The sequence below is a fragment of the Sinohyriopsis cumingii genome, unplaced genomic scaffold (assembly GCF_028554795.1).
Source record: "Sinohyriopsis cumingii isolate HCF-2022 unplaced genomic scaffold, ASM2855479v2 utg000198l, whole genome shotgun sequence".
Classification (NCBI taxonomy): domain Eukaryota; kingdom Metazoa; phylum Mollusca; class Bivalvia; order Unionida; family Unionidae; genus Sinohyriopsis; species Sinohyriopsis cumingii.
Window position 1 is genome coordinate 1,795,053 of NW_028315875.1, and position 26,748 is coordinate 1,821,800.

At 34.9% G+C, this 26,748-nt stretch overlaps 1 protein-coding gene across 1 annotated transcript; it reads left to right on the top strand.

The window, feature by feature from the left end:
• The first annotated feature begins 238 nt into the window (after positions 1–238).
• Positions 239–26,538, top strand: LOC149774569 (macrophage mannose receptor 1-like). The gene is made up of 14 exons (XM_089945040.1): positions 239–394; positions 1,950–2,098; positions 2,594–2,736; positions 4,623–4,753; positions 9,730–9,896; positions 12,048–12,175; positions 14,617–14,744; positions 15,858–16,021; positions 18,303–18,421; positions 20,668–20,795; positions 21,115–21,281; positions 23,285–23,418; positions 25,385–25,527; positions 26,246–26,538. The coding sequence occupies exons 1-14, from the start codon at positions 343–345 to the stop codon at positions 26,338–26,340; spliced, it is 1,848 nt and encodes a 615-aa protein (XP_089801166.1). The 5' UTR covers positions 239–342; the 3' UTR covers positions 26,341–26,538.
• Positions 26,539–26,748: the final 210 nt, after the last annotated feature.

Here is a 26,748-nt window from a genome sequence, read left to right on the forward strand (position 1 = left end):
CATCAAATAGCAAATATTTTATCTCTAATATTTATCTTTGATAATATTCAAAATGGAACATCAGGATTATATTACATTCCCAGCACCGCAAGGAAGAAGCTCAAAATGGGACAGGCATTGATCACCTCAAGCCTTGATTAAGGATGAAGGTGTAGCCACAAAATTCATGAGTATAACCAGTACTTTGATCTGGAGCAAAGTTCTGAGTGGTATGTTGATATCTCTACGTGTACTTGAATCCACTCCTCGCGGACTGAAAAATGATGGGCGACTTGTACGGTTCAAACTCTGATAAAGTCCCATTAGATTATTTCAAGTAATTGCTTGATACAGTATTTACAAATGGCGGTTAGCTTATGTATAATTTTGTTGATTTGTTATATATTCTCTTACGGTAAGTAGTGTTCCTTTTCTCATTTATCGCTACATACTCTTTGTATTTCCTTCACCGAAATATGGTTAAAATGCGTAAACATATAACTTTTATATCAAGGATATAAGGCAGTTCATAAAATAAATTAGTTTATTTCCAAACATGAGACCCAGCGATATATTTAACGTACTAAATTGTTAATCGGCCAATGTGGGTATGTGAGAAAGCTTGCCATTAGCTTCTCGAGGGTCGGTGGTTCTTTCCAGGGATTTTCCGGGTTCTTCCTCCACCATTAATACTGGCCGCCATGTATAGCCTATCGTATGCTGAAAAATGGCGTTAAATCCTACAACAACAACAACTAAATTGTTATTGTTTTCTATTGTACAATATGACTGTTTCTTCTTATTACCTTATTACAAATGTTTGAAGATATATCCTAAACGCGAAAGCTAGAAAGAGAATTGAATTGAGTTAATCATGATTTTGTATTCTTTGTTGTTTGCGGTTTGGCTCGACTTATAAGCGAGTCCAGACGGTAATGTTACCGATTTCATATATGACTAAATATCGTTTGAAAGGTAGATATGATAAGCAGATGGAAGATATTTCAATGAAGGTGTGTGTGTGTGTGTGTGTGTGTGAGAGAGAGAGAGAGAGAGAGAGAGAGAGAGTATTTTTTATATCTAGAAATAGTCATGTCAGTTTGTGGTGTTTTCTACACACAATCCTTGATTTTTTGGCATAGGAATATAAACATGACATAATTTCAAAGCGAATAGTTTCTAATAAGTTTGGGTAATACAGTTGATATTTTATTTAAATTTCCTCATATTGTTTATTTATTTTACTCGGTTTTACGAGGATTACACAACAGGTTAATGAACACGCTCGCAATGACTTGGAGTTTCGTTTCACGTGGTTTTCGGGGTGGAGGAAACGGGATTCTCGACCCTGGATCTGCGATGAACAAACCCGTTTTTCATTTACAATAATGAAATGAGACAGATGAGATGGCATAATTTAAAAACGTAGATGCATATATCCTAATATACTTTTCATAGTTGGATATGTTTCATTTTCAAGCTGTAGACGTTATTTTATTTGCATCAAGAATTAATTCAAGACCATTGCAACTGATGTTCAAAAGCGTAATAATTTGTCATTAACTTTTACTGATCTCTTGGCTTTATTTAGTTAAGAAACATTTCTTATAGAAGTTAAATATAGTACAAAAACTCTAAAGACGAGGCAACAAACATAACTCTTTTGTTTTGTGTTATATACGTTTTCATTTCTTCAATATCACTGACGCCGTTCATTTTGTTCTCACTGTTATTTGCTTTTGGAGCCGAGAAAAAGATAAACATATATTGTGTCTTTCTCTAAAATCAAGTCTATAAGCATCTATAGCTTGTTCTAATTTCGAAAACCCATATGATATAAAACCTCAATGGCTTTTAACTCGCTGGGAACATGAAGAAAAAAAGTTTGCGATTCGTGGAAATTAAAATAACATGAAAGACTTTATAATATGGGCATGCTGAGACTAATTATTGATATTATAAATTTTCAGCATCAACAGATAACTGTGACCCAGGATGGGTGGAATCCGGTTCGTTTTGTTTCCGATTCAGCAATGTGAAGCTGCCGTGGAGCGACGCCGTTAATGAATGCCGTAACTTGGATTCCGTACTTTTGAAACTGTATAGTCAAGACGATAAGGTAAAACTTGCCCTGACCCAACCCCCGTCCTTTCAGTGAATAATTTGAACATGAACATTGTTTAATAAAGTGTCAACATACAACCACAACGCCCGTTATTTATTTTTCTCCAGTGCTTTCACTTATATCGCCAATTTCATTAATATAGTATTAATCGTTATTGGAACCACTACGATGCTGCTGTTGTTATTCACTTTCTTTTCTTTTTCTTTTGTTTTATTAATACTACATCTACAAGTACCGAAACACTAATAGTTGAAGGCATAGAAGCGAACGTATTAAACCATCGCACCACACCACAGCCACCACTACCACTGCTAGTACTACTGCTACATTTGCTGCTGCTTATCTTCTAAATCCTGCTTTTTTCTGGTAATTTTAGCAATACTTTTCTGATGAAGAAATTTCAACGTCACAATTAACAACTTTTTATTTAAATTAAAAGTACAAAAATCAAAAGATGTTTGTTATACTCTCTCATTTTCTGGTATGCAGAATTCGTTTCTCAATGCGAGTAGAAGTACACAGGAAACAAGATGGTGGACAGATCTGAACAATGTTTTGAATGACGGGGCGTGGAAATGGGGGACGGGCTCACTGGCTGATACTGCTGGACTTAATGGTCAAAACTCTGTAGTGTGAGTGCATATAATGATTACAAAAGCTAATGACAATAAAAATCCCAAAACATTGTGTGTACTCAGGCAGTGATTATTGCAGAGCTATATAAATTTTCTTTCTATACAAAATCTCAAAGTTGAAGGTATTATACAAATATTTAAATCGCCAGTAATGTGTTTGTCTTTTTAAGTTTATTTATGATGATCATAGTTCAATGAAAAATGTGTCAGTTGCTTTGTATCGCCATCTTAATACGTAATCATTGTTCTACAAATCATTTATATACGACTACATACAATATATATATTTATTCTGTATATGAAAGCAGAGACGTACACACGCGTGCCAGTAGCAGTAAATAACATGATACAGAAATAAGTCAGCCATTGGAAACTTGTAGCAATAGACATTCGTTGACCTGCCAAGTAAATATTCGTATGTACATTAACGGAAATTACATTTATATTTAATTGTTTTCAAGACACAAGAACCTGAAATTTTGTCATTAAGATTTCAAAACAAAGAATCATTCTGTTGTATTAGGGTAAATATATAGAGCTATGGTAACAACGGGACGAACTATTCGGTTCAATTTTTTATAATAAAAAAACAACTGTCAACAAACAATCAGATACACAAATATCAGGAAATTCCGTTATAATAAAAAATAAAATTATGATAATTCTTGTAGTAGATATCTACTTTGACAAGGTGATAGTTCGACTTTTATTCGGCATTTCTCATCCATGCAACAGAGAAATATAGCTGTTTTGCTAACATTATTTTTCTTACCTCAGTCCGCTCGTCTCAGTCATGGTGTCCACGCGTTAGGAACTACTTTAGAAGGATGGAACCCTTGTTGTCTGCTTCAGTGCCTGTCGGAATTGTTATAAAATCAAACAACAGCACTCCATGCAATTTATTTTGAGAGAAACAGACACATGTACAAGAAGTAGAATTATTTGGTGTTATGCTATACACTATAGTTCGTTCCACACAACATGACGAATTTATTTTATATGTAACTCAGTGAAATGTTGAGGTCAGAGTAATTAAATGTAGGTACAAGTACCTAATTTGTTTTTATTACTTCGTGTGAAACGAATTAGGTAGATTTAAAGACGCTGACCTGAGAATTGGCTGATTTACCTATAGCAGAAAAATAGCGATGCTGTGTTGAACGAACTGAAACAGGAAACTCTGTTCCAGATATACTGGCAATGAATATCACCGGCTACAAAAATTCAAACTCGACCTCAAAAACGGCATGAACAAGAAATGTGTTTTATCAGATCTGCGTTCTTCAAACTTAGTCAAACAAATCCAATCTGCCCCAGTTGAACCGAACATTATAATGTAGTTGCAAATGAAAACCCATTCACTTACCATTAAAATGTAGTTGCAAATGAAAACTAATGCACCTACCAATCACAGTTGCACAGTCATCAGTCCACGCGCTCTTTCACAAAAATATTTCCATGTGGCGTATTATTGCGCATGTAATAGTAACACTTGTCATATTTTCAGAGCAAAAAACGTCAATTTCCAAGCAAATCATGAATTAGAAAACACTACAGTCACTATAAACTTAGTTTGAACCGTGTACTCATTATCGTGAGGAGACAAATATAACCCCTTGACTGCGATTCCCTTGTCTCGGTGGAAACCCCAACATACACTGTATTAATGTATGGCAGATGAACACGACTGGTCTTATCATCTCGACGTAATTATACAATATCAAACTAGTTCTTTACGCCAACAAAGACTGAAAGACGTATAAAATTTTATTTGTGTATCTCTGTCTGTCTCAGTCTGTCTCTGTCTGTGTCTGTCTGTCGCTATCTCTTTGTGTCTCTCTCTGTCTATCTGTCTCTCTCTCACCACCTTTCCAAATTTCCAGAATCTGGAACACAGAACCAGATGACACATCTCACCTAGAAAACTGCGGTGCAGTAAATATTCAGGGAGCCATCAGTGACGAGAGATGTTCTGAAAAACATGGATTTATTTGTGAACAGCTTATGCCACAAGGTTTGTATCGCTAATATATTAAACAAGACCGTGTTGTATTGATTATATATTATGCAAGACCGTGTTGTATTGATTAGTCATCAACCTGTTGTTGCCATAACAAGGCAATATATGGAATCAATTTATCCGCTTGTATATGAGAATACTACGAACATATAAAATTGTGGCAGTATAAACCTCCATAACATGAACCTCAAGAAACCAAATTGATATGTTCGGGACGGTATTAGAGGTCACTGGGTCAATCATAATCAAAGACATTTCTCTCGGATCCTAAAGACCAGTTAAATATCTTATACCAAATAATTTGCATATGCTAAATGGACCCATTGGTGACAATAGTCAAATTTGTAATGCACCTTAAAATATATTTGCATCGACGACCACTATATTCCAGTATTTTGCATGTGATTTCCATAGTTCAAAACCGAACTGTAAATTAGTGCACTGAAATTTTCTCTAATGCTCGTTATTTGGTTGCTCTAAGATTGTTGTCAAAGAAAAAAATAGATGTACCAACAAACTCGAAAGTAGCTAGTAAAGTGCTAAAGGAACTATAGTGGAAGAGACATAAATTAGTTGTGTAAAACACATAAAAGTTGCTGTGGGACAGACATAAAGTGGTCATGGAACATTTATAAAAGTGGTTATGGGATAGACATAACAGTTGGTGTGGTGCATACATACAAGTGGTTGTTGGACATGCATACAAGTGGATGTAGGACAGGCATAAAAGTGGGCATGGATCAGACATCAGAATGGGCATGGGACAGACATAAAATTGGTAGCTGGATAAACGTAAATGATGTAGTAGTACACGTAAAAATGGTTGTGGGACAGCCATAAAAGTGATTATGGGACAGGCATAAAAGTGGTTGTGGGACAGATATAAAAGTAATTGAGAGCAAAAATAAAAGTGCTTCTGGGATAGCTTAAAAGTGGTAGTGGGACAGACAAAAAAATGATTGCGAGACTGACGCAAAAGTAGTTATGGAACAGAGTTAAAGTGGTAGTGAGACAGACAAAAAAGTAATTGTGGGACAGACGTAACAGTGGCTGTGGGACAATCATAACGTCGGTATTTTTTAAATAAATTATATTCAAAATATGATAAAGCCTCTTATTGGTCATTTGGAACCTTTACCGCATAGAGAACAATTCAAATAGGCGAAATTATAGATTGTTGATTAATGTCAAAATTAATTCTTGGAAGGCCTTTGTGCTACTTTAGAACAAAGAATCAAGTGTAAGACAGGGCCAGCGGTTTATGGTTTGATCTCAAGAGCAAAGGTAGCACGCATGGCATTTCGTAATGGAAGTGGTTTGGATAATACCGTTAAAACTTAAGCAAACAAAATGTGTTTTGAAAATTGGCGTTTAGTAGCGAAAACAGACATGGCGTAATAATTGGAAGAATGTAAAAGACACATAATATATAGACTGAAAACACTTAAAAAGTCTGACAGACTATCCCACTGGATACTAATTAACATCAGATCGACTCCACAAACCCCTACCTATACACAGGATACATACTATTATAAAATAGCTTATCATACTATTTGACGATCTGATTACTCTTTTGGGCCTTACAAGCATAGCTTCAAACGATGATATTAATTTCACAAATTATGAAGGAAGACATTTATACTTCAATTATACACATATAAACAACATGTCAAATCAGCTGCTGAGGACAATATCTTCAATGTACATATAAAAGCGACGAATCAATGATGATGTCACTTTGTGTTAAAATTATTAAACTTTATACTCGATACAGGTGTGTTACCTGAGCTGGCTCATTAGAATTATAGTGCCTCTCTTAAAAAAGCAGCAAAATTCATAAATTTCTTGAAAGTTATAGACCTATAACATATGTGTATGGAAATTATTGGCATCTCGATTGAACAACATGTTAACAAGATATGCCGAAGATATACATTTGATGAACGAATGTCAGAGTTGTCTCAGACAAGGATGCTAGACAATAAAGCTATAATTCATAGATTGACATGAAGTTCAAGAAACAGACAAAACAACAAAAAATCTCCGCCTTTATTTACTTCCAGAAAGGGCCGCTCCGGCTACCTAAGTGGTTAGAGCGTCCGCCGCGGATGCGGGAAGTCGCGGGTTCGAATCCCTGCCGAGTCATGCCAAAGAGTTATAAAAATGGTACTAGCAGCTGCCTTGTTTGGCGCTCAGCGTTTAGAGGCTAGTGTTAGGACTGGTCGACCAGGTGTCAGGATAATGTGACTGGGTGGGACATTATGCCACCTTATCTGCAGCATGATGCTTCAGTGCTAGACATCAATATCAACTGCCACACTGACGACATCGTAGCGATATCACGTTAAAATTCCAAAACACACACACACGCACATTAACACGCACACACACACGCAGACATACACACTTCAAGTAAGTGCTTGGTACAACATTGTTACGTCCTAGGGTTTAAATTATCTAACAAGACAAAGTAGAACCCAACAAGCAATCGATTTTACAAATTATAAATTTTTTTCCCAAATGAAACAAATTGAAAGAATTAAAAATAACAGCATGATATGAATTCCTATAATATTACCTAAATGTATCAATTTCACAGTAATCAGGAAACTATCCAAAGGTATTCCAAATGAAGGTTCTAATTTGCTTATGTGCTACACCAGTGAAGAAATACTGTTCTATTATCCAAATGATTTACTTCAAGGTAAATTCACTGAAAATGTCACAAAAGTCCTTGAATGTTTCACGTAATCAACGAATTTATTAATTAAATTAAATTAAATATTCAACAAAGGTATAGTTCGCTTAGAATAAATAGTTCCAAGGGCTGTAATTTCAATGAACAAATTACAAATGAATAACATTTCCTCAAGACTGAAATATGAACGAAGAATGAAACGCTGTGCATTTAATTTCTTTATACGGCAACTATATGGGCCTCGAATCAACAATTCTGAATCACAAGAGAAGATTCCTGGTATTTAAATTTCTGCATTGTGAAATCTCTAGCGGTCAGCATTTGACTTTTTATTATTAAACCAATCAGCAAACATGGCGTATACTTCTGTTATCACGTGATATCGACATGACCTCCATTCAACTACTTGTTTGTCAAACGTTGACAAAATTAGTAGTTAACGTGAACTTGGCAATAACCTTGATTTATGAATGGAGAAAGTAGATGCATGTACCCTTCTTTTAGTACAGACACGGGAATAAAGAACTAAAAATAAATCCTTAAAACCCCAAATGACTTAAATGCAAACTTTTTATCGTATGAGTACATACAGCAGGTTTATGGCAAACTAATTAAATGACATAAATGGTAAGTGTTATGGAGTGATTCGCAACGCGTGCTTATAGATCAAATCACAACTATGTCGAAATTACTCTTAGTCGGAAACGTCCTTGTCCTATTGGTGCCAGACAGGTGTGAATATCTCCCCATTTATTTTTCCATTGTGCATCTGAAGGAAATTTCAATATAAAATGGCATCGAAGTTATATAATATGATGTTATTAATATAGAAATGAAGTTGTTCTATATCTGAAGATATTCATATTTTTTATACAGCTGATTCAGTCGTTGTTATTGTAAGTATACAAGACCTACAAGAGGCATTTATGAGCTGAAATATTAAAAGGAACGGAAGCTAACAGGTAACACTGATAAACTAAAGAGTCCGTGAAATATTAAAATAAACGGAAGCTTACAGGTAACGCTGATATGATAGAGTCCGTAAAAAATATTAAAATGAACGGAACTTACAGGTAACGCTGATAGGATAAAGAGTCCGTAAAAATATTAAAATGAACGGAAGCTTACAGGTAACGCTGATAGGATAGAGTCCGTAAAAAATATTAAAATGAACGGAAGCTAACAGGTAACACTGATAGACTAAAGAGTCCGTGAAATATTAAAATGAACGGAAGCTTACAGGTAATGCTGATATGATAGAGTCCGTAAAAATATTAAAATGAACGGAAGCTTACAGGTAACGCTGATAGGATAAAGAGTCCGTAAAAATATTAAAATGAACGGAAGTTTACAGATAACAATTATAGACTAAAGAGTCCGTGAAATATTAAAATGAACGGAAGCTTACAGGTAACGCTGAAAGGATAAAGAGTCCTTAAAATATTAAAATGAACGGAAGCTTCCAGGTATCGCTGATAGACTAAAGAATTCGTAAAATATTAAAATGAACGGAAGCTTACAGGTAACGCTGATAGACTAAAAAGTCCGTAAAATATTAAAATGAACGGAAGCTTACAGGTAACACTGATAGGATAAAGAGTCCGTAAAAAAATATTAAAATGAACGTAAGCTTACATGTAACGCTGATAGACTAAGGAGTCCGTAAAATAATTAAATGAAACGAAGCTTACAGGTACCGCTGATAGGATAAAAAGTCCCTAAAAATATAAATATAAATCGAAGCTTGCAGGTAACACAAATACGATAAAGAGTCCGATATCTTCAGATGGTAAAATAAAAACACTTTCAACCGTTTAGATACTAAAATGTAAAGCTGTAACTGGTGTATGAAAATATCTTTTCGTATATTTCAGAGCAACTCAATTGCTGGCTAGGCAGGATACAAAAGCTGTGTTATAAATTTTAAAGGAGATCATGTCGCTATCAATCAGTATTCCAGTCTTGACACAATCGAAAAACATGCACTTGTTTTGCATGTGTTTCAAATATGGGAATATGATTATATAATAATTAAAGATTCTAATATCCATTACTATGTATACTGTCTTTACCCGTGTAAAATATACATCGAACTGCTAACTGGGTCCACCTGAATCTGTCTTCGTTTAAAGCGCTGGTGTATAGGGTTTACCTTGTTAGAGTTCGTTGTTCTTTTTGCACGTGCAAAAACTATATACGTCATTTTACATTTGTGCTACAGTTGTAAGGAAATCATTCATCGAATAATTTCTCTCAAATTCAAACACAGGTGTCGACTGCAGTTATGGATGGCAGAAATACAATAACAGCTGCTATCAAGTAAGCGACGTCACCGACCCTTGGTCATTGACTTCGTGGTATGATGCTGCTAAACAATCCTGTATACAAGGAGGAACGTCCTCACACCTTCTGAATCTTGAAACAGCCGATGAAATAGTTAGTTCAAGATTTATATTTTCTTACATGTTGTGGGTATTTGGGTGCAAACAACTTCCTGAGAAAGAAAGAGCACGAGAATGAATTGTTTCTTCTTAAACGTTACTGAACGATGAGTTTAGTTTGCCAACACAGTTACATTTCAAAATTAATCCACTATATTTTATATTATATCCTAAAATTATTTGCCAATAGAATCAAAATTTAATGTACATTAATTTTAAACTGCTTTGATGAGAAATGTTTTGCCACATTATGGGAGCTTCACCATAGTAATTTGTATAGGATCTGGAGCAAGTCACTATACAAACATAAACGTCCCTTATTACACGATATTCGTTTCGATTGTGAAAATAAAACAGTTGCCATGGAAACATTACATTTATATAAATGGCACTTTATCTTTTTTATTGAAGCTCTACTACTTTTGAATCTTGAACGCATTTGTAAATTATTTTAGCGAACATTATAAGTATTTACTGTCCTTCTACAAAAAGTTGTCCTTTTTTACCTTATAATGTCTTTTTACTCTATACTTCTTTTTACCCTGCACTGTTTTTTATACCATACACTGAATCAGCAAATATTACAGGTGCATACCACTCTCGTGTAAAGTACTAAGTACTAAGTCTAGTTATCTTCAGAACTGAGAGAAGTGTTTCTCAAAATGAAATCACAAATTTAATGAAAATGCAATTTTCAGACTTGGCTCATCACGACCTGAGTTTGGAATATTGTTGTTATTAGATGCTTTTATATAATATACTTGGAAAACAGTTAAACTACTGCCTAATACAAGTGAAATGTTAATGAACACTTTTTATTAAGCATGTTAATGAACAGTTTTATTGCTTGATGTGATATAGTTAACATTAGAAAAAATGTTCGTGAATTTCCCATTGGTTCGAATATATGGGTTCGTGTTTTGCAACACAGAAATGCAAATAGTGCCGAGGAAACTGGAGTGAAGTAGTTTGACCAAATTACGCAACAGTAACCGAGTGCGACTGATTAGCTTGAAGGATTCGAATCCAAACACTTTGGGTCCTGAGCCCGACACATTATCCACAACATAGCCACGCGGCTCATGTATTAAGATTTACAGGGTGGCGTGTCGGTCACTCTGTTATCCATACTGTACATATCGTACAACTTGTACATCAGTGCCTCCTTTCTAATTCGTCATTCTTTACTTCTTCCTTCTTTTCTCTCTTCTTTCCTTCCTTCCTTCCTTCCTTCCTTTCTTTGGAGGAGAGGCTGTTCAGTGGCTAGAGTGCCAGACTTGAGACCGAAAGGGTCCAGTTTCGTATCCACACGTCAGGTTAACTCGGGTCGGCTTTCGATGGTGTTTATTTGGCAAGGCATCTTGCTCAGGTTGCCAAGTCACCAGCTAGTCTAGTTGTGCTTCTGTGCCATAAAAATAAAAACTATTTTTTCCTTCTTTCTATTTTCATTTTTCTTTTTCTTCTCTAGCTGTTGTTCGTTACGGTATAGATAGTTTCTTGCTCGGCAATAAGACGCCGCTACTGAAGTAAATGCAATGCAAAAGAAACATGTTTGGCAGAAAGGAATACCCCAGTATGTTATAATTTGGTGTTTGAGTTCAAGAAAATTAAGACTTAAAAGGAATTTTCTCATGTGCAGAGGAGGGGAAGGAAAGTGGGGCAGAGGCCATGGTTGTAACAAAAGAAACTTAAAACATTGTAATTGCAAGAAGATGATATGGTTAGTTGGTTAGAAGAAAATGTACGTGATTGAAATACCATCACCAATTAGACGTTGTATTTTTCATGCATTCCTAAAAGTCTTCCAAAGCCTACATGATATGCGGTTGTTCTGCATCTTTTAGACCTTCCTTGGAAGAATTCGTCCAAATATTATACATGAAATGTGGTGGTTGTGTCGCATTTTCAGGCATTCTTCAGGAGAATTCTTTCCAATTCAGCATGTTGTGTGGATGTATCGTATTTTTCAGGCCTCCGTCGGAAGAATTCTTCCTGATGCTGCGTAATGTGTTGTTGTGATTTAGTTTTCAAACCTTCCTCAGAAATATTCTTCCAAATGATATGCAGTTATGTTATAATTTTAAAGACTTTCCCGGAAGAATCCATCTAAATTATACATGATGTCTGGTTGTATGATATTTTTCAGGTCTTTCTCAGAAGAATTCTTCCAGTACAAGTATTGTCCTCGCAACTATGGTGGATTGGTCTGAACGACATCCAGAAAGAAAGTAGATTTGTTTGGACAGATGGATCGGCAGCACAAACTAATACATTGTACGTCAAAATGAAGTCATACTTTTAATTGCAAGAAAATTGTGAAAGATTTAGAATATCTCATAACTTGGTTCAAAAGCTTCTGTTCTTAACCAAGAATATAAGATTCCCACAAAATGGTTACATTTCTTAGACAAGAATACATGATCAGACTCTCCCCCCCCCACCGCCGGGATCCATGATTTCGAAGTTTACCGCACAATTATTGTCAATTTCGCAGTTAAGCTAATCTAAACGATTGCCCTTTTATTTATAAGAGAAAAGTTAGAGAAGCAGAGCAGAATGAAAGAAAAAAATACAAGAATCGTTCTAACTACCTACCAACCTAACAACATAAGTTCATCGGTTCTTATATGGAAATGTGTATGATTGTATGGACGATTGTAATTATGCATTTGTGTAAAGAGAGAATAGTAGGTAAATAGCTTGGTAGGTATGTAGATCGGACGGCAAACAGGTAATATGGTAGGTAACAATTACATCAGTCACTTTCTTTTCTTTTTCCAAATGAGTTATCAAGTACAAAAACTCCAAATTGTCTTATTTGTAAACATCATTGTGAAGTATCTGCTAGGTTTTTTATATATGCATGAAATACAACTTGGTCTTTTAAATAAAAGATAAGCCTTCCTTTCTCTACATCGCTTTCGGTCGCAGAACGTTCAAAACATAACAAACCTTTTCTAGGAAATATATTGTAATGTGTATTAAAATGTTCTTTGGACATATTTTCAACGACATTTTGGGGAGGATCACAGAGGTACTTTTGAGAATTATGGATTTGAATATTAATAAAGTTAGCAAATCCATCATACTTTTTGTAACTGTGGTGTTTATTGACACCCGGATTGCCAGAAAAGCCGCATTGAAAACACTGTGAACTAAGTCATCTAAATTTAACTAAATCAGATTGTAGGGATATTTAATAAATGCTTGAGGACAGAAGCGAACTTTCAAAGAAATATTTATTCATTTACCTGACCATCTTCAAACTCAGAACAGACAAGAACGTTTCTGTATTGCTGCAAAAACTCCATTTTCTGCCCAGTTTAATGCGGGGACCATCTAAACAACTTCTCTGCTAAGTACGTTTACACAATCAAAATCACACTGAGATGTGGCCAATTAAGTTTAACAGGACTGACTCTTTGAAAAACTATTTCTTCCAAAGTCCTTACCCAAACAACCTTCATGATTCTCTTCCAAAGTCCTTATCCCCAACAATATTCATGATTCTCTTAAAAAGCACTTACCCCAACAACCTTAATGATTGTCTTCCAAAGACCCTACCCCAATAGCGTCCATGATTCTCTTCCAAAGTCCTTACCCCAACAGTCTTCAAGATTCTCTTCCAGAGTCCTTACCCCAACAATCTTCAAGATTCGCTTCCAAAGATGTTACCCCAACAGCCTCCGTGATTCTTTTCCAAAGTCATTACCCCAACAATCTTCAAGATTATCTTCCAAAGTCCTTACCCCAACAATCTTCAAGATTATCTTTCAAAGTCCTTACCCCAGCAATCTTCAAGATTCTCTCCCAAAGACCTTACCCCAACAACCTGCATGATTCTCTTCCAAAGTCGTTACCCCAACAATCTTCAAGATTCTCTTCCAAAGTCATTACCCCAACAACCTCCATGATTCTCTTCCAAAGACCTTACCCCAACAGCCTTCATGATTCTCTTCCAAACTCATTACCTAAACAATCTTCAAGATTATCTTCCAAAGTCATTACCCAAACAACCTGCATCATTCTCTTCCAAAGTCATGTCAGAGTGCCCGTGTATATCTTATTGATGCAAAGCTGACATCTGCATTATTGACTTTAAAGAAAGTAAAATAAAGAATAGTGCAGATGTTAGGTATATGTGTAATTCCACAGCGGTCTAATGAGTTCAAAACTTTCATAAAAGACCAAATCTATATTGGAGTGTTCCTTACAGAATGAGTGTCCGAAAACTGATCACACATTCGTATCTCTGCCTGAATGATACATAAAGCCATTCTTTACTTTGATACGACCCATGTTCTGCATCATGTTCTTTATCAAGATGCTCTATTAAAATCAACATTTTTTAGAGCATAATGAATACTCATGGCAATGTTATGAGCAATGTGACTATATGGAGTTTATAAACCATAATTACCTTTCCAGTCTGGGTTTGAATTCCAAGCGATTTAGAAGTTTTTAAGCTGTTGTCTTGTAAACTAATTTCAAGGTTGTATATTTTACATTGTACCTTGTGTGCCTATTTTAGAAAATGCTGAAACACTCTTATAGTAAACACCTGATTAATCCAATACCACTTGCTTATTCGAATATTCAGAAACAAATTATACAAAATCGAATTTTCGGATTTTCGTTTCAACTTAACTACCAATATCGGGCGATGCTTTGCGTAAGCAAACTTAAGCGAACACTTAATCTTCTTTTTGACGTAGACCCTGGGCAAATGAGCCTAACAATTTAGGTGGCGGAGAGCTCTGTGCGGTCATATACCGAAATGGAAGATTTGCAGATCTGAATTGTACACAAGCGGAAAAATACATATGCATGAAGGACAAAAGTTGTAAGTATATGTAATGTATTCGAAATTCATGTACCAATGGTATCACCATTGGCCCCGTATTCTCCATACTTCTTTCTCACGAAACTTGAGCTCAATCTCAAAGTCTGAAAACTTTGACGTCATGTAACTTTGATTAGAATGAGATTATGTGGTGTCGACTGTGCTATATGATTAAGAATAAGGAAATTTTTTTCTTCTTCTTTTTATTCCTTGCAAATTTTTGTTGAAAGCTATATTTGGCTGGAATGTCTTTCCAAATATTTCATTCGGCTGCCATGCTGGCATACGTGACACGTGTTAATCTTGTGAGTTAAGGTTCATAAATATAATTGTATTTGCAATATTCGAAATTAATTTTTTAAAATAATAATAATAATAATAATAATAATAATAATAATAATAATAATAATAATGATAATAATTATTATTATTATTATTATTATTATTATTATTATTATTATTATTATTTTGTCACGAAAAATGAAAACTTACTGTCAATACCATTCAGTTCGTAACAAGATTACCCGCTAATTTCCGTACATTCTTTACTGACGAAAACTACCGAAATTCAGCACAGCGAAAATATACGCAGTGTATAACACCGGTAAAAAGAACACAGCGGAATATACATGCACATAAACTCACGTTGCAATTATATTTATAATGCTGATCTTTTCTTTCTTCATCCTTTAAATATAATCCCTAGTTCGTCTACGGGAACTGACAATTTTTATACAAACTGGATACATTATAAAAGGTTATTTAGTTGTTGAACTGAAAGGATATGATCTTTTATTCTTTAAAAAAGCTTATATTTCGAAAACGGAAATTCAGTCTGAACTTTTTTTCAGCGGATACCATTATTAATTAATGTATTCATTTTTAAACGAATTTCGAATTATTCATAAGCTTTGACCTAAGAAAATATAGATTACAAATTTAATTCAAGAATTCATAATTATTTGACACACGCTATATATTCCAAATATTTTAATGAACTGTTTGGTCAAAGTTTGAATCTGAATATTTGCCATCAAATTAATTTATTGTTAAAACATAGCTCAACTATTTCATGCATTTATGAATTTTTAGTTGCTGTCAATTACATTTCAGTGACCGCACCTGTTACCAATAGGTTAGGTTGCCCGTCAGGTTGGACACGTGCCGGCAGATCTTGTTACCTAATAAGTCAAAAAGTGAAGAAATGGTCCGATGCAGTAACTGATTGTAGTAATTATGGGGCCAACATTTTGAAAGTTGATTCAAAAGACGAAAAGGTGAGTACAAATCAAATTCTAGAACAAGGCTGCGCATTTTCTAGTACTTTATCGCCACCCCACCACAACCAATCTTCCCCAGTAGACAAACCCTTAAATGATGATTCAAAATAGTTAAAACGATGTACATATCTCTAAACATTTTCAATAATATTTACAGTTTCTTTTTGTCTGTATATCGTTACAAATGCAGAAGAAAGCGTAATACATTTCCCAGAAAATAAATATCGAATAAACGTCGTGTTATGTGTCGCCTTTATCGACTGCTACTTGTACCCGTTCTTCTGAAATTGATTAAAAACAACAATGATAAACATGTCACCCGTTCAAAGGTCATCTCCAAAAAGGACTAATTAAATTGCTGGTCACTCCTGGAGAAACGTTTTCTTCCAAAATGATAAATAAACCTAATGAACACATATATTTGATTCATGAGAAATACGCGAGTCAACGAATATAAGCAGACGGATGAAATAGAAATATTCACCGTATTGTCCTATACAAGCACGAAGAGAACAATTCGTATTTCTACAGCTTTCAATATTCTGCTTTACTCGGACGTTTCTTTTAATATTTCCTTTGCTTATGAATTAATTCGAACGCATGCTGAATACAAATTTATATCAATTTTAATGCCAGCCATATTTCATGCTCTACAAGGTTAGCGATCGGAATTTTTTACTAGGATTGCAAAACTACTCGAGTTATTCCTGAATGATCTTGTCACAAGCCGTTTTTCCCAGAAAATAAGTATCGAATTAACGTCGTGTTCTGTATCGTCTTTATCCACTGCTACTTGTACTCGTTCTTCTGAAATTCACATCGATTGCTAAGTATATTACATCTTAGAGAACAATAATTTTCTAGTTTCATATGTAATGAGCTCAAATTGTGCCACAAGTCAGTAATACAGAACAAAAGATTTATGAACCACTTGATACAGAATATTTTTCACTAAATTTCCGCATGTTTTATAAGTGGACTCCACCGTTTCGCGAATTAGCTTTGCAAATAGCTGCTTCGTTGTTGTTCTTTACTTAAAGTTCACTTGCAATGCTGTGCCCTACAACATGTCTGATAAATATACATGAATTGGAGAAAAGAAATAAAAGCTTTGGTTACCCAAGGACACAGCTAGCAAGAAGTTTCCAAATAGTTACGGTACAAGCAAGGAGACCACTAGCAAGAGGTATCCAAATAGTTAAGGTACTACCAAGGACACAGCTAGCAATATGTATCCAAATAGTTAAGGCACACCCAAGGACAAAGCTAGCAAGAAGTCTCCAAATAGTCAACGTACCCTCAAGGACGCAGTTAGCAAGATGTTTCTAAATAATTAAGGTACACTCAAGAACACAGCTGACAAGATGGTTCCAAACAGTTAAGGTACACCTACACCCAATGACACAGCTAGCAAGAGGTATCCAAATAGTTAAGGTACACAGAGGAATAACAGATACACAAGATAATGTCCTTTTGGTATTCTTTCTTTTTCAATACATGCTTTCAGTGAATCGTTCAACATTTATATATTCTATCATTTGTTTCATCACTAGTTCCTAGTTTGTTCATTTACTATACTCGTAAACATGAGGGCTGTGTAGCACAGAACATGAGAGTTCTGGATAACTTGATATTAAATTTAATACGAAATGTGTAGTGGTGTAAACGCAACAAAGACGATGAAATTTTTATACAAGAAAAGACAATGTAGTGCTTCATAGCGTGTGTATACCTGAAACCGATAATATGAGACTGAAACTTTTCCTTATGTTTGCTATGAACTCTCTCTCTCTCTCTCTCTCTCTCTTCCTCTCTCTCTTTCTCTCTCTCTCTCTCTCTCTCTCTCTCTCTCTCTCTCTCTCTCTCTCTGTGATTTAGAAATTATTTGGTTTCTTTAGTAAATAGCATACTTTTTTATATAAGAAAACGAAATACAGCTTCAGTTAAAGATTGATAACTTTTCACTTTTAAACAGGTAGACAGAAAGAAAGTTACGAATGTGTTTAATTTCATATTGGTCAACAGATAGTTATCTATGCAGATTTTATGTATGTAGTTTTATGTATGCAAAGTTCATGTATGTAGTTTTATGTATGCAAAGTTTATGCATGTAGTTTTTGCATGCAGTTAAGCAGGTACACGAATAGATAGATAATTGATAAGAGTTGTAGATATTTCTAATGTGTTTTATTCTAAACTCAATTATACACAAAAAATGCAAACAACATATTTTGGATCGATAATGTACCGTGACTAATGACTTTAACTTGTATTACAGAAATGGTTGGAAGTGCAGACAAAATATTGGAACAAAGGCCACTGGACAGGACTGAATTACAACCAGCAACGAAAAGTTTGGATATGGGCAGATCAAAGCACGCCAGATGACTCTCTATTGTAAGAAAAAGATCTGTCCGTAAGGGAAGCTTATGAAATACCCCTCAAAACCTCAAAACCAATCAATGTCATATTACAAATGCATTCCAGATTGATTGTTGATATCTCGAAAGGATCAGGGGATATTATCAGAATAAGAGTGTGACGGAAGGACACTAAGGAAAATAAAATGTTAAGAATATGACTTTGACAAAGTTGAATCTTTGATAGGGCACAAATCTTATCATAACGCGAATAATATCACGTTTCATGAATATATCTCCAGGGTTTCTGAAGATATTAACCAGAAAAGCTTGTGACGGACGGAGATAAGTACCAATTTGTAATGATTATCGGGGACAGCTTTAAAAATTCGATTAGACAGACTCAGTATTTTCAGTAAACAATATCTAGTCACTAGGTGTGTTGCCCGTCCTAGGACGGGAACAAAACAAAGGTTTAAAAAATTGGGATGAGTGAGTTTCAAAAAAAGTTTGCAAATAACAATACAAAGGAAGTATTAGAAAATTTGGGATGCCGCCGCGACTTTCGAACTCGCGACTTCTTGTGTGGCAGCTGGGACACAGACAAATGTAGGTATTTACATAAAAGACTATGTTAATTGCTCGTACTAGAACGGAAATAAAATTGGGATAAGCGAGATTAAAAGAAAGATTTAACATAAATTTACATAAACATAAAAGGAAATTGGGATCCCGCTGCGTGTTTCGAACTCGAGAGATCTTGTTTGGTAGCCGAAACACATATACAAATGTGGGTGTTTAAAAATTTTAGATAGATGATAGAAAGTTTCACGAAGAGGATTCAGGACACTAAGACTCAAGTATATTTAGTCCTAGTTGTGTATCTGTGTATGTGTCTTTGTGTGTATTGTTATTGTTGCTGTTCATCCTTCGATTATAACCATACTATTAGTAACTGGTTTGGTTTCTGTGAATGGCTGATGGGGTCAATTTATGTTCCAAACTGTTTATTGCACATTTGACAGGAGATGTTTGCTAGATCAATAGAGGAAATACTGCGGTTATGAGCTTAGCGTTGCTCGCTCTTCTACACTGTCTCCGAATATTCTCTTCCGTTCAAAGACTGTAGCTCCATTACGGATGACCACATAACTTGAAGGAAACATTTGGTGGGGGAGTAGTGTCATGACTAGCGCGTGAGCTGGATTTAAATAAGGGAAAGTTGCGCAGTCGCCCTTACTCTCTCGTCAGGCCTGTTTGAGTCCAGTGGTCGACAGTGTCGAAATGTCTGGATACAGAACCGTATGTATTGATGTATTGGATGGTCATCAATTCCTCAGCATCTGAGCCGATACACTAAACTGTCCACACAGCTCACGTTGTCTGCCTTCACGGTCAGGAAATGAGCATATCTGCTAGGCCGTCTGATCACCAGAGAGGACTTACCACAGGGACCATGAAATCTACTCCTCGTCAACAGCCGCATATATTACCGTCTATAGTTACTTACTGTAGTAGGTGATGCATGACCTAAGCTACTGTGTGTTGTTTGTGTACGTGTAAGAAGTATTTTCAAGTTATGAGTCTTCAACAGTATTCAACTTGCATCCTGAATACACAACAACCCACACAGCGGACGTCCTATCCCACCACCCCATATATTGGCTAGACTATCGTATGCTATACCATGCTATAATAGACTACACTATGAAAGACGATTACTTTCTAAAATAAGAAACATTCAGAACAATGTTAAAGCATTGCTCGACAATCCATATTACACAAATACGTTCTTTGTTCGCTTTAAAAATAAGTGAATTGTTTTCTACTACTGGTTTCTTTTCTCATTATGACAATTTTTTATTTAAATCTAATTAGCAAGAGTTGTATTTACTTTCCAAAGATATATTTGTAATCTATGTCATTGTCCCACTCTATCTCGAACAGCAGGAAAATAATGATGAATTATTTTTTAAAGGAAATGTTCAAAATAAGCACTTTAGTAATGCAAATCGTTTAAACAGACATGCTCACTCAGTCCCTCTTATAAGCCAGGCCTTATAATACAACCAGGATTAAAATTTGCATCAAAATGACTGAACTAAATCTATTAAATATTGCTGTTTTGCTGCTACTGTAATTTTCATCGAATTTAAATTTTCTTCCTATTCTTTTTTAAAATTGCAAAGTGTGCAATTGTGAAAGGTTCTGAAGTCAGTTATAGACTAATTTCACTGCTTTAGTCCCTGTAAAATGAAGGTCACTATTCGCAATATTTTTCAGAAACTGGAATCAGGAACCCAATGACTATTCTTCAGGTGAAGATTGTGCTACCATATCTCAAGGTTTGACATTCAATGATGATCCCTGTAACAAACCAAACGGGTTCATATGTGAAGCACAAACAGAAGGTGAATTAAAAATCAAATCATCTTTTGTTGAATATTTGCTCTTTCCGAATCTTCCTCTTCTTTATCCTGCATGATATGTAAAAGAATCCAAAGTAGTTGTATGTAGCAATGCAAGACGCAGCAACAAAAATCAAACGACAAGAAAACAAGAGGAAACAATTCATCAAAAGAGCTAGACGGTGGTCTAATTGTTTTCTTCTTTCAGATAATGATTGTAATTTACGCGTAACATATAATAATATTGAAGATGCTTTTAGCGCAGTCTATTCTGCATAATAAATGATGGTTTTGGGTGAAACTATATTTTCTTTCTCTTCAGATATGGGATGTCCCGCAAACTGGCAAACCCAGTCTGACGAAGACCAAAACACGTGCTATTTCATTAGTAACTATACTGCAGACTGGAATGAAGCAAGTGCAGAATGTAGCCATCTGAGTTTCCCTATTGATTCATATCTTCTGGCTATAAATTCACAAGATGAACTTGTACGTATATTAGACATTTTAAGCATGGCGAAGCAGTATGTTACGTAACAACCTGCTTGGCATTTCAAGTATGTCGAAGTACTATGTTACTGAACGACCTGATAAGCGTGTCGATGAACTGTTTTACGACCTGATAGGCATTTCAAGCGTGTCGATGAGCTGTGTTACGTAACGAACTGATAGGCATTTCAAGCGTGTTGACGAACTGTGTTATGTGACGACCTGTTAGGCATTTCAAGCGTGACGATGAACTATGTTACGTAACGAGCTGCTTGGCATTTCAAGTATGTCGAAGTACTATATTACTGAACGACCTGATAAGCGTGTCGATTAACTGTTTTACGACCTGATAGGCATTTCAAACGTGTCGATGAGCCGTGTTATGTAACGACCTGTTAGGCATTTCGTGCGTGTCGAGGAACTTTATTATGCAACTACCTGTTAGGCATTTCAAGCGTGTCATTGAACTGTGTTTCGTAACGACCTGTTAGACTTGTTAGCACATCGAAATATTATGTTACTTAACGTCCTATTAGGCTTTTCGGGGCGATTTCCTTTTGTAAATTTTAATAATCCCGATTTTCTTGTGCATTTGGGAATTGTAGGATATCACGAGACACATACTTGTTGTATCATGATATGTACCTGACAAAACGAAAATTTTCAGAAGAGAGTAAATTAATGCTAACACACGTTCCCACGTACAAGACTGATCTAAAAGCATAACATTCATTTCGCCTAACATTACTTGATTTTGTATAAACAATACCAGAATAGGATTTTGAGAACACCCATATACATTGAAAACACGCAAAAAGTGTTTTGAAGCTTGTCCTAAACACCCACATTTGTTTCAAAACAGTGTTTGACATAAACTCCAAAGCTAATACTGGCTAAAATGACATATTTATAAATTAATAATACTACTAATTTTTGAAAACATCTTCTCAAGTGAAATTTATTGATCTGTTGACTGTATAAAGGGCAAACAGATAAGCGCAAGTACATCATCAACATAATAACGCAGATGTATTGGAGGTTTAATTGAAAAATAATATTTTATCTAATCAAATGTCAGCAACGGTATTGCATGGTCATATAACAACAACAACAACAATAATAATAATAATAAGCAGCAGATTCAGCATAATTACCATATTCATAATATTGATAAAAGTAACAGCAAGAAACAACAAAATACAATGATTCAAAATACTATTCGAAAAGGGGAGTGTATTGAAATTGTTACAAGGCCCTATGTATTACGAGTTCTGTGTAATCATACAAAAGTAGTAATTGTATTGTTTGGGTCTTTTTCCAATTTATTTTGCTCATTACCAAAAGAATAACATTCAAAAATTATATAACAGTCGTTTACAAATACTAATAATTTCTTTCCAATTTAAAAATAATATCATCATTTGCAAATACATTTTGACTGTAGTTCTGAATAAGTACAACGTATAGTATATATAAAATCAGAATTTACCAGTAGTTGTAAAATAAAGTCTTTAAAAATGCGATAAAACAAAATATTTAAATGTCAAGCCATACATTATTGTGATTAACTATACGTTTAGTGATACTTTTATTTTAAATCATATATGGGGTAATGTTTACTTCTGTCATTATATTGTTCCAAAATATTAGAACATATTGTGTGGCTGCAAAAAAGAAAAGCGCTGAATGGAGTTAGGATGAGTCCTCTAACGACCCGACCTATGAGCTATGTGTTCTACAACCAGTATTTGAAAGTTAAAAAGGTAGTGACGATAAGTTGATTGATCAGGAAAGTTCCGCATGTACACGAGGACACGTGTACAAATGTCTTCAACCATAATGGCCATATTATTAAGTCATGATGTCCACTGATGCCACATGTAACCTCAGCGTCACATTTACACGTTTAACAGTCAAATCAAAATTGAATATTATTACTTTGAACTCTGTCATCCTTATTTTCTTCAAGCAATTCAGATATGTGTCTCTTTGCTCAATTTCAGGATTACATTAACAAATTGGTTTTAGGACAGATACCCTCAGGTATAGTCTGGTTCACGGGACTCAACGATATTCAGATGGAAGGGCAGTGGAGATATAACACGGAATTCAATAACCCGCCAGATATGACACTGATGTGAGTGACTAAAACACATTAAAAGCATCATTTATTCAAAGTGCTGCAATAAAGTTATATATTTTTTGTTTATAATAAATAAATGCTTGCTTCATGATGTGTTTCTCTGAATATAGTCTAGACTCCAATCATTGAAATAACTATTTAACAGTCTGATAACAAAATCAGAATTTCGGATTGCCAGATATGCTGAGTTGTCACGCGATGGAAATCTGATCAACATAAATTAGGTCTCATTTGTATAATGGGTAATAGCAAGTCAGGTATAGAGCTTTCAAACTGAACATCATCAGGAGTCATGTGTCTAAATAAGCTCGGCATGTTTGTTGTGCTGGAAGACGGATGTCATGTTGATCGTCGTGTCTTTCTTTCATTTGATGTCAGTTATTTATTAGTTTAGATTATTTTCATTATTTGTCTGCTAGCTTATTTAAGCACCGCCCTCTTTCCTTTCAAATAGCTGGAATAAATAAGCAGGAACGGATCACTCGATTTTCCCCCCAAAGTGAACTACATGCATAAACTACGTTTACATTTAGTGATCCTATAGGTCACCGGAAGGGGATCGTCTGTTGGGGATTCCATACACTCTTAGTGCAATACAGGAAATGAACTCCCTTTCATAATCTAATTCTAATCGCATTATGGAGTTTTTACTCGGAAATTAATTGGGGGTGGGGCGGGGGGAGATCAATGGATATATGAGTTTACCTTCCAATGCTTGAGTTTTGCATCCTATTAGAGAAGCGATCGATTACATGGTTAAATTATGTCTTCTTTTAAAAATTTCATTGTGGAACATGTGTGGTTCAATTATAAGCATGCTAGACTCCAACCAAAAGGGTGTTAGTTGATGTCCTACCCAGACAGGTCAAAATGGATGATATGCTGTGCATGTGAGCAAGACAATTTTTACTCATATATCCGCATCACAATATAAAATTTAATGTGTTAATGTGTCATTAGACACCATTCAGTATGTCTACATTGCATAAGATATCGGACTCGCTATTGCTTTTGATCGAAATAGCCTATATACCACAAAATCAAAAGTTCTAATAAATTTAGCGCTAGAAGATAAAATTATCCAAATATATATTTGTAATTTGGCCTATTATAATACTAATACTACTACTAATAATAATAATCAACAACATGTCACAATGTAATGGTCATTACAAATTAAAATGTTGATCAAATTCCGCCCCGAAAAGTACACATACCCTCATTAACAAAGGCCATGCATCTGGCACTGTTTTAAATACTTATGCCATTCTCTTGACTTAATGTAAATTTCTAGTTGTAGATGGAAAAATCAGACAATGCTCTTTTTGTTTCATTGTCAAAAAGAAAGACCCAACAAAGTGTGACATATCTGTAAAAAAAAAAAAAAAAAAAAACTATAAAGTTTTTATGGTATTGTAATAAACCCAAGGTATGTGCTATTTATATTCAAGCCTCCGTTTAATCTTTGATAGAGTTCAGAAATTATTTAGTGATGGCTGGTGGGGTGGGTGTGTTATTGATGGAATATATTCCCCGACAGGAGTAATGAGCCAATTTAAAGAAATTTCACTAATACTCAGCTTCGAAATGTAAAACAATTAAAATCACGCAACTGTGAAATTATTAGAGTTTTGTGACGTACGGTCATTAAGTGTTTAGAGATAAAGAATATTGGTAGTGTGTGCGCGTTTAAGAACCTTTCAGTTGACAAAGGCTGTTGTCATGAGGTCCCTGAAATAGTGAAATCATGGAATATGAAAAAGCCAGGAGTTGTTTCATTAGACAGGTAGTGAGATCTCTTGCTGTAACAGTATTATCAGGTAGTGAGATCCCTTGCTGTAACAGTATTATCAGGTAGTGAGATCCCTTGCTGTAACAGTATTATTAGTGAATGATCATGAGATCACATTTTCACCTAAAATAACAAATCATAGTCAACGCATATCCATATTGCTTGCAGACATTGGAAGGGATCGCCACTGTTTATCAACGGCAGGGAGAACTGTGCTCTTGTATTTTACGGCGGCAGATACACTAACATTGACTGTGATGCACAAATACCGTATATATGTGAAAAACCAGCCATCCTAACCAGTCAAAATGGTAAGTCTAGTTATGTGTATGTCTGCATATTTTTCAATTAAAAAACCCCACATTTTTTGCAAAAGAATGCCCCAGTCTATTAGCTTCTGTTTATTTTATGTTGTACAACATATTTCATTCCAAATGTAATAGCCATACAAATCTGTACAACCTAGATAACTCTTTGGGTTTGAGGGGTTACCGAATTATCAAATATATATATATATATATATATATATATATATATATATATATATATATATATATATACCCCTCAAATATATGCACACAACTCTGGTCTCTAGATGATACCAGACGGAGAAGCGTCTTTTGCTATAATGGCGTACTGATCATATTTGAAAATTAATTACTAACTTGTACGCATTTATGCAGTGATAACCACAGCAACATGCGGAGAATATTAAGATTCCATAAAATATTATCCATGAAAGATGCAGGAAATACTTGAAAAGCAGTTTACCGATAACAAAAACACCTCTTTTCAGGATTATACAAATTATCTAGGGGAATCGCGAACAAACTACATTTTAGCGTCGTTGGTAGCTTAGACTTTTAAAAAAAATGCTTATTTACTAACTGATAAAGTGTGCATTGTAGTATGGAGACCTACTTGCAATATTATTTGCTAATAAACTTGAAATAATAATAATAATAATAATAATAATAATAATAATAAAATCACAAAAATCAAAGATAATTTGACTGTTTCTCATTCCAGTGTTGAGCAGTTCAGTGGAGTCAAGGAGAGGAGGATTTACGTATCTTGTGACTTTTTTGTCAACTTTATTTTTAGGAAAACAACTAAATAATTAACCTGTTACACAACTTGACTTGCACTCTTTCGAAATAGCCCTTATCAAGCTCATGTTTACAGAACTAATTTATATTAGTCAGAAGCTCCAACGTTAGCTTCCGGCAATTCACAAGATATTTAGTTTTTATGTTTTATCTAGCGTTGATCTACACACGTTTCTTTTTGTAACAATATAAAGTGTTAAAATTTTTCCCGAACTCTTAAGTGGCTTTTTGTGTTTAAATGACAGGATGTAAGAGTGACCAATTACCAGAGGATAAATCGCGAATACGCTCAAGACACGTACTGAAGATCAGTTGGAGACCGAGCAGAGCGTGTCCAAAGGGACACGGTATTGCACAAACATTGTAGGTCTCACAAAAATATTAGAACGATAACGATTATCTACTTACCCAAAAGCGACAGCA